At 41.3% G+C, this 9,859-nt stretch overlaps 1 protein-coding gene across 2 annotated transcripts in view; it reads left to right on the top strand.

The window, feature by feature from the left end:
• MICU1 (mitochondrial calcium uptake 1) overlaps positions 1 to 9,859 on the top strand; it is a 199,721-nt gene that overhangs the window by 183,803 nt on the left and 6,059 nt on the right. For both annotated transcript variants that reach the window (XM_030862562.2, XM_060286765.1), the window contains one exon: positions 8,996 to 9,085. In XM_030862562.2, the coding sequence (XP_030718422.1) occupies positions 8,996 to 9,085 (90 nt within the window). The remainder of the gene's footprint in view (positions 1 to 8,995; positions 9,086 to 9,859) is intronic.

Below are 9,859 nucleotides of genomic sequence, written 5' to 3' on the forward strand. Positions count from 1 at the left end.
CGGCAAGCGGGGGCTACTCTTCTTTGTGGTGCGCGGGCTTCTCATTGCAGTGGCTTCTCTTCTTGCAGAGCATGGGCTCTAGGCACACGGGCTTCAGTAGTGTGGCACACAGGCTCAGTAGTTGTGGCTTGCGGGCTCTAGTGCACAGGCTCAGTAGTTGTGGCACACGGGCTTAGTTGCTCTGCAGCATGTGGGATCCTCCCAGACCAGGGATCGAACCCATGTCCCCTGCATTGGCAGGCAGAGTCTTAAGTACTGCGCCACCAGAGGAGTCCCAAAAAGTTATTAAAAAAATAATAATCCTAGAACCTGATGAGGCTTAATTTTGTTCTCTTAGAAAGTAGTATCTACTGCTTTTTTCAGTACTTTTTGAGATTCGTATTAGTTTAGAAGTTATAAGTGGGGTTTTTTTTGTATTTTTTAAATAGGAAAATTGGAGCTTTTAGTTTCTCCTAAGTTTCATCATTCATCCAAAAATTCTTGGGATCATTGCTTTCAGAAGGCATTATCATTATTTAACTTCCCTGTTCCTAGGAATATCTAAGCAGTATTAATATCTCTAGTATCCACAGCATTCAAGGGGGAATTTTCTACTGGACTCTAAACTCTTGAGGACGAGAACAATGTTTTCCACATCTTTGTGTCCTACTCTGAGCCTAGAAGAATTATGTATATTTATGCAGTAGATATTTAATTAATGTTGAATAAATGAGTGAATTAATTCTAAACATGGTCAGATACTGAAAAGGATGCTAAAGCTCTAATAAAAACCTAGGGTGAGGGAGAGAATGATAGGAGTATGACACCTTCCCATGTCATTAATTTCCTTGACACATGGGCAAGTCACAATTTCTCTGACCTCAAGTTAGAGTTATACTATTATCTCCAAGCGTTCTTCCAGATTTGAAATTCTATAAATAATCAGCTTTTTACTGAATGTTGTAATGTTTTAAGGGACATGTTATAGCCTAAATATCCAAATCTGTGTGAAAATGAACTAACTTATAATTATCAGATACATTTGAAATCAGAGCAAGGCTGTTGAATTCCCAAGAGAAGCGTGGCAGTTTTAATTTGTTTTCTTGCTAAGAAATTTAAAAATTAATTAGATCTTGGCTAGTGCCTCTATAAGAGCTAGTTTATGGAGCTTGGTATAGTAGTTGCAGAAAAGTGACAGTTCCATAAAACATACCTAGAATGAGTGTAGCTGTATATAAAGTATGATTTGAGGAACGTCAAAAGGACATTCCCAACCATAAATACCTTCCCTACTTAACTTTCTTGCTTATAACAAATTACTACAAATTTGCAGCTTAAAATACCACCTATTTATCCCCTAGTTTCTATAAGTCAGGGTCTGAGCATAGCATAACTGGGTTCTCTGCTCAGAGTCTTAACAAGGCAGAAATCAAGACATCAGTAGGACTGCTTTCTCATCTGGAGTTCATAGTCCTCTTCCAAGCTCACCTGGGTTCTTGGCAGAATTCATTTCCTTTTGGTTGTAGGAATGAGGTCCCTTTTTCTTGCTGGCTGTCACTCGCAGCAGACTGCTGCAGTTCCTTACCATGCGGCCCTCTCACAGGCCCTCTTACAATATGGCAGCTCACTTCTTCAAAGCCAGCAGGAGAATCTCTTTCCCCAGTGTGCTGAGATGGGTTCTTATATAACTGTAATCATGGGAGTGACTATCCCATTACCTTTTCCATATAAAGTAACCTAATCACAAGAGTGGTATCACATCCTATTCACAGGTCCTGCCCACATTCAAAGAGAGGAGATTTTACAGGGTGTGGGGATGTTGAGAACCATCTCAGAATTCTACCCACCATACCAGAAATTACCACCATTCTATTCTTTGAGGACTTCTGAAGATATGGACATTTTAACTGATCTAAGCCATGTTATCTAAAAAGACGTTAAGAATGGCAGTCATAAAATTTTAGGGCTAGAAAAGAGCTTAGAAATCATTTTACTTAAACCCTTGCTTTATTCTTTTAACCTCTTTGTTTACACTTGAAGGAAAATGACTTGCTCGGATCACAGCTAGTGCGATGCAAAACTGAGACCAGAGATTCAGGTTCACTCACTTCCATACCACTGTTCTCTTTAGTACACGGGATCCACTGCCATGAGAAGGACCTAGAGAATTCTACTGGGGACTCAGTGCTTTTATGGGAAGGCAGAAATAGGGAAAAGTTCACGGCAAAAATGTATGGGAGAGCATCTCCAGACAGCCATAGAACGAAGGCAGGAAATGGGAATGTCATAAAGACGTGTGGGGAAGAGGTTATGGGAAAAAAGCTCCTATTTTATAAATTCTTTTAAAGTTTGTGGAGGCAAGCCCCTATGCTTCGGTTTGTTATTGCATTTTGTAAAAACATTTATGTGTGAAGAAGAGTGTTGGCCAGGATTTCATTCATTTAAGACAAAGTCATCAATTTTTTAAACACAATTATTCATGATGTAGGCAGGGAAGCTCAAATTCTGAAAGAAATATTTGCTTCATGAGGCACTTTCTCTGCAGAGACCTAATTTTTTTCCCCTAATTTAAAGTTACTTAGCAATTCTAAAGATTGATTCTGGCTTAACTATGTTGCTTTGAATATGTTGTGATTTAGTAAAATTATATATAAGTACCCCAAGGAGGAAGGGAGCTGCTTTAGGGATTCATGATTACCACTGGGGGAGAGAGGAGAGTGAGGGTAGGATAAACTGCCAAAACATCCTCTTAAATAGATAAGTGAGAACATCAGCCAACATTACATCCTACTATGAAAAGGATCAGAAAGGAATTATACCAACTGGGGGAGTATAGAGATTACTTTTTAACGCATGTGCTGCTTTTGGGGGGCTTAAGGGGTTACTACCCTTAGAAGCCTCTGAAGGTTTTATAAGACACTTGCTAAGGTGAAGAGTATTTAGCCTTTTGGCATAATTTCAGCAAACTGAACTTAAATATCTCAGTTGCTTTCAACTTTAGCCATCAGAGATTCAGACTGTGTTGAAGCTGAGAACCCACAGCCCACCCATAGCCCACCAAAGAAGTAATTTTGTAAAGGGGGGATAAAAGGCACTTCCTCCTCAAGATTGAGGTTAGAGTAATATGAGGAAGTGGTTATCTAAATAATGATACATCCTCTTGGTGGAATACTGTGCAGCTGTTAAAAAAGAACTGTTTATGTATTGGAATGGAATTATTTCTTAGATATATTGTTAAATGAGTCAAGCAAAACCATTTAATATACCACCATTTTGTGGGAAAAAGTGAAGAATAAATATTTGATTTTATATCTATAAAATATTTCTGGGGAAACTGGAGATATTGGTTGCCTCTGGACAACTAGGGGGCGGGGGTATAAGTTTAGGAGGGAGATTTCAGCCCTTTTGTACCATTTGAATTTGAAACAGCTGAATGTATTATCTAATGAAAAATAACTTTTTAAAATAAAAAATAATGAAAATTTAAAGAGTCAAAGAGGGAAAAGCAAGTTAATATGGTAAATTGGTCTCCGAATAAGACCTGGCTGTGTTATAAAGGTTTCCCTGCAAGGAGACTTGACTGGCCCCCTGCAAAATCTCATCCCCACCTGCACCTCTGTTCTAGCTCTCTAATCAGGCATTAGCATCCTTTCCTGCTTTCAGTACTTTACTCAGACCCCACCCCCCATCACCTACTATTGTACCTGCCAACTCTGGAGCAGTATGTCTCTTTAATCCTTTAGAATTAGGATCCAAAATGTACCTCCAACGAAGTACAGTCTATTCCACTGTGACCCATATGTGTCCGTTAATGTCTGATAGTTCTCCTATGTACTTCTCCATCTTAATGGTTTGTATAGTTTCCCCCACTGAACTGTGATTGGCACCTGAAACCACTGCCTAATGGTACTGATAGAAATGCTTGCCCTTTGTGGACAAAATGTGTTGAGCGTTAATGACGCCAGATACAATACTGGACAATGGCAATAAACCTTACTGTAAATCAGTTTTACTAGATTAATCATGTAAGCCCATTGAAGCAGTCATCTGGGATGATGCTCTGAGATTCAGAAAACCTGACCACAGGTTTTCTCTGTGGCGTATACCAGTATTTAAGAGCCAGGATCACCAGCATCACCTCTGACGGTGGACTGCCTGAGCACACAGAGGGGGTCAACCTGCCTGCAGCTCAGAAGCACCGTGCGGAACACAGAATTGTTATATTTTTCATTATTAGTATACTGCATTGCTCTTGGCTCCTTAAATTGCTTGTCATCCTAAATATTGTCCTTTCCTCCCCACCCACACCCCCTCAGTCGGGCTGAAATGTGTATGTTGTATTAGCCAAAGTATCTTGGAAGAAGATACTTCCAAGAAAGGACAGGTGCTTTTTAAAGGAAAATCCTTCCCCCGTCCCCGCCTTCCCCGAAGCCATCTAGGTATGGATTTAAGAAACTAGGACCTCTGCATCATAAGCCCTTCCAAAGCTGAAGCAGAAATGTCTTCCCTTACTTAACCTTGGCAGTCACCAGCCAGCTTTTGATTTTCTCCACTGCAGTCCAGGAAGACAGGAATAATCACATGGCTGCACAGCTAGAGACTGCCAACCCAACGTAGCATATCACCTTTCCAAACATCTTTGCATTAGGAAGAGACAGGCAGTTCCTAACTGGGTCACACTGTCCGTAGATCTATCTATGCATCAGAGATATAGAAGCTCCCAGGGCCACCTTTGTTTTATATGCTTTTCACTGGGTTGCATTTTCATAAACTTCTTTAAGTTCTTAAAATTGTCAGTATGCATTCCAAGGGAATGCTAATGTATAGGGCAATCAGATCTGTGGTCAAACTATAATGCTGGCTCTTCACAACCCCTAGTTGTTACTCAGTTATTCGTCCCTGCCCACTAGCAAGGAGTAATCCCCAACTTGGCTTTTCTTTCATCTGAGCTCTTTCTCTTGTTTAGAGTGACAGATTCATGGGAATTCCCTGGCAGTCCAGTGATTAAGACTCCGCGCTTTCACTGCCGAGGGTGTCGGGGAACTAAGATCATGCAAGCCATGAGGTTCGGCCAAAAAAAAAACAAAAAAACAAAAAAAACAACAGAGTGACAGATTCATGGGAGGATCCGTTGTCCATATAAGGGATCGAGTGGATCCAGTGTGTATAGGGAAAAGAGCATTGGCTGGAAGTCAGAAGACCCTGATTCTAGACCCAGCTGTGCTACTAGTTAGCTTTGTGACCCTGAGCAAGTTATTCAAATTCTCTGCATTTTACCTTTCGTCTGAGGTCTCTTCCAGTTCTAAGATTCTGATTCCAAGTGGATGTTTGGGCTCTTATCCCTCCAGAACTCTCCTTTCCTCTGTTCAACTACTGTTGTGAATACTTTTATGTAATATAGCTTCTGACATTTTAGTCACACAAACTCAGTATGAGTTTCTGTCTGAGGCTGAATTGCCCAGTCATGGACTGTGCCAGAGAGTAAATTGGGGGTCCTGGCACAATTCAGATTCTGCCTGGACTTTTCAAAAAGCCAGATGGTTAACACATTTTTGAGTGCCAATTCAGCACGCTTCTGCAAATTCCTTCCCACCACAATCTAGTAGAAATCACCCAATCTCATGTCCATCTATTGTTCAGGCAGCTGGACCAGATTTGTACCAAAGGAATAGATAGGCCTTGGAAACGTAGGCTTCTCCAGGGTGACTTCATGCTCCATAGAGACATCTTTCAGATTAGAACCCCAACCATCAATCAATTAGCATCATGAAATAAAGGAGGCCCAAATTCCAGTACCAACAACTGGTCTGCATGGGAAAGTTGAGATCTGGGGCAGAGGGGGTGAGGGATTGTTCTCCTTGCTGTGATTTAATTATGGCTTTGTGGTTCAGAGACGTGGAAGCAAATCTGAATGAGCCAACTCTCAGGACCAGCTGTCAAGCACTTGGCTTGTAATCTGCTGTCATCCTACTTGTCCCAAGTGCTCTTGGCTGTACAGCTCACCAGCCAGTTTAATGTTTGTTTCCTCCACTGCTCTGATTCACACCCTGGGGGCTTATCTGAGGATCTTGAACTGTGAAAGGGCACCCCAGCCAGGCTCTTTGCTGGCTGGTAACATCCCAGTGGTTTGAATAACTTAGCTCCTGTAGTACAGATGGCATCAGAGCCCTCTCCATGTGAGATGGAACATATTCTGTAACTGTTCTGTCAAGAGATGGTATTTGTAATGAGGGATTCCTGACAGTGGCTTCCAGAAGTCCCTGTTCTACAACCACTTAGTACCACTTTAATGAGCTTTCTACTAAAAAAAAAAAAAAAGCCAAGAGCTCTCACTGACATTCTTGGATATTATTTAGTTAATGGTTTATTTAGAGGAAAGAGTCTATCTTCATGGGGAAAAGGATAGGCACTTGGAGCATCAAGAATTAGCACTAATATATAGCACAGGGAACTCTACTCAGTGCTCTGTGGTGATCTAAATGGGAAGGAAATCCAAAAAAGAGGGGATATATGTATATGTGTAGCTGATTCACTTTGCTGTACAGTAGAAACTAACACAACATTGTAAAGCAACTATACTCCAATTTTAAAAAAAGAATTGGCAATAGGCACTCTGCCCTGCGAAAATGGAACTGGGAAAGAGAAAAAGAGGGTAGTTATCAGTTATAACAGGTGTGGTATTGGTGTGAAAAAGGCATGGTTAACAAACATTGGCAGAGAAAGGAATGGTTAACATAAAGCATTCGTGTTTATCTACATAGAACAGGTTTTGAGCCACTTCTCAGGACACATTTCTGTGGCCGCAAAGGGTAATTCAGTAAATGATCACAGTTTGAGAGCATCCAGTGTCTTCTGATCTGATTCTCTTTTCACTGAGCAATCTTCTGTGGTGAACTGAGTTTCCTTAGTAGATTTTCCTACTGAGAAGTATAATGGCCAGCTGTCATCAGTTTAGTTCTCTTAACAGTTACTATTTTCATTGTAAATTGGCCTTCTGGTTTCTCCTCTTTCCCCGGGCCATTTAGTTAGCAGGAATCAGTTCTTCCTGAGCTGACTGAGAGAATCAAGTGTCTAGACCTACGAGGCTAAGTTTCTAAACCCTAGAATTTCTACAGTCTAGTAGAGGCCCCATCTCCCCCATCAGCACTTAACCACATCTCGTGAACATCCACACAATAATATATTCTGCTTAAGTCTTTTAGTTCCAGGGGATGTTGATTCCTCTTTCACTCTCGCATCCCGGGAAGAGGGGCGGTATGAGCAGTAACCTAAAGCTGCAGGAGGAGGAATCTGACTCTTCCCGCTCTCGTGAGCAGCCTAGTCCCCCTCCAGCCAGAGGCTGTGGACACTAAGGTACAGCCCAGCTTGTGGCCTTTATACCTTTCTTCTGCCCTTCGCCACACAAGATCTTCAGCTGTTTCTGTGTACCTCCACCCCTATCCCTCACCCTCAGATTCTAGAAAACGCCAGTAAACCATTCCTTGCACTACTAAGCCACCTCAGCAGCTATCCTGTGGCATCCCGTCATTTGAATATGAGAATATTATACCTAAAGAGATCAGGTGACTCCACCACAGCAAGTTGATGGAGCCAGGACTAGAGCTCAGGTCTTGTGACTTGCAAGCAGTTTTTCTACTGCCTCTCCTTGCTCCTCTGCATTGTTCTGGCATTTGTATCAGCTGACCTCAGGGGCCCTGTGGTGAATATAATGGAGGCTATGGAGGTGAAGTGAAAGAGCAAATGCAGAAAAAAAATGACAAGAAAGAACTGAAATTATAGGAATGAAATAAGCAGAGAAGGCACACTGCCTTTAGTTTAAGTTCACATTGCTTCTAGAAGAATCTAATCTGAGGTTTATAGATATGAACACTCCATTGCTGGTTGGTTCATAAATAGAAATTCATCTTTTTCTTTCCTCTGAGTTTTACCTCACTTAAGAGTGTGTCTATAAGCAATAACATAATTTATAGATGTAGCTGGATCAGGCTTGAGGATAAATGGCAGAGAAGGCAGGAGAAATTGCCTAGTCCTTCCTGGCTTGTTTTTTGTGAGAACCCAGTTCTCACGTGATTGCTAGTGTTTAACAGTAAATGTCAGAGAAAGAAAAAATGGCAAGAGAGAAGAGATTTTCTGATGAGATCTGGAAAAAGAAAAAAAAAAGAGAGACTGTATTGATCTAGTGAGATGGGGCCACTGCTTCTCCCAAGCGGCACAGTTGGGAAAGACAAAGTGGCTGATGGAAAACCTGTTGGGAGGAAGGGCAGGAGCTCAGCCATGCAGATTCTCCACTGTCAGTCAGTAACGGGTGGGTGAAGCCTCAGTGCACTCAGACAAGTCTCCTTGTTCCCCACTTCCCCATCCTTTCTCTGCCTCATTATTTCCTTGACTTTTTGTTATTGTGTTCTTTCCAGTGGGAGGGAAATGCCAAGACGGAGACTATCAGGCATTCTTTATTTTTTTTCAAGGCACTCTTCTGGTAATAATTTATTAGAAAAGCCACCACTGCCTGCTGAAGACTTAGAATTCCATCCTTAAATATTATGTGGATTTTCACTTTTTAAATTTTTATTGTGGTAAAATATATATAACAAAAGTTGCCATTTAAACCATTTTTAAGTATGTAAGTCAGTGGCATTAATTACATTCACAGTGTTGTACAACCATCACCACTATTTCCAAAACTTTTCCATCACCCCAAACAGAAAATCTGTACCGATTAACCACTAACTCCCCAGCCCCTTGTAACCACCAGTCTACTTTCTCTATAAATTTAGTATCAGGCATTCTTACTTAATTATATATACCTCCTAGATTGTGGCAGCAGTAGAAAGAAAATGGAATCTGAAGTGAAAAGGAAAGGGGGTTATGGATTAAAAACTGAGTTATCATTTTCTTAAATGTGACGTAAATACACTTGAAAATTTTTTATTGTGACTGAATAGTTTTATCCTTCCATTCAGAGAAAGCAAAATGAAAGTCCCTCTGCTGTGCTAACTCAACATCTTTCTTCTTTCAGTAACCATGCAGCAGGTGGCCAGGACAGTGGCTAAAGTGGAACTCTCAGATCACGTGTGTGATGTGGTGTTTGCGCTCTTTGACTGTGATGGTGAGTGGGGCCCTCTGGAGTCCAGCGGAAAAACCAAGCCTTACTGCCCTTGAAGTAGACACTTTTATGATGGAGCCAGCTCCTTGCAGCCAGCTCCAGGGTACCAGCCTAGACTGCTTCAACTTCCCCATTTCCCACATCAGTAGCTCAGCCCTCAGACTCATGACATTGAGAAATATCACCCCTGGTCCTGGTTTGTGTTCTCCATTTCTTCTTATAATTCTAATTTGCCTGTAGGCCTAAATTCATTTATGACCCTAAGGATCCTAAAAATAAAAACAAGGGAATTCCCTGGTGGTCCAGTGTTTAGGACTCCCCGCTTCCACTGCAGGGGGCACGGGTTCGATTCCTGGTTGGGGAACTAAGATCCCGCATGCCGTGTGACACGGCCAAAAAAAAAAAAAATTAGACCCAGCTTACTGCTTAGTAGATAGGAGCACTTGAATATTTGAATGTCTCTAGGAAGAAGATGGTACTGGTCACTCCACCACCCAGGGCACATTTCAGTCATTTACAACCCATCATAGCATTCCAGCTGCACACTAAGGTCTGTTGTGTCTGTGAGCACTCTGCAGTTTATTTAGCCCATTTAAGAGATCCTGGTTCTGCTCTGGCCTTATTTCTCAGCTATGTTGGCTGATACAATGATGATAATATTAACAATGGAGGCTCACAGTTTTTTCTCTCTCTCTCTTTTTTTTTTTTTTGCCTTAAATTTATTTATTTTTACTTTATTTTTATTGGAGTATAGTTGATTTACAATGTTGTATTAGT

The sequence above is a fragment of the Globicephala melas genome, chromosome 16, assembly GCF_963455315.2.
Source record: "Globicephala melas chromosome 16, mGloMel1.2, whole genome shotgun sequence".
Classification (NCBI taxonomy): Eukaryota; Metazoa; Chordata; class Mammalia; order Artiodactyla; family Delphinidae; genus Globicephala; species Globicephala melas.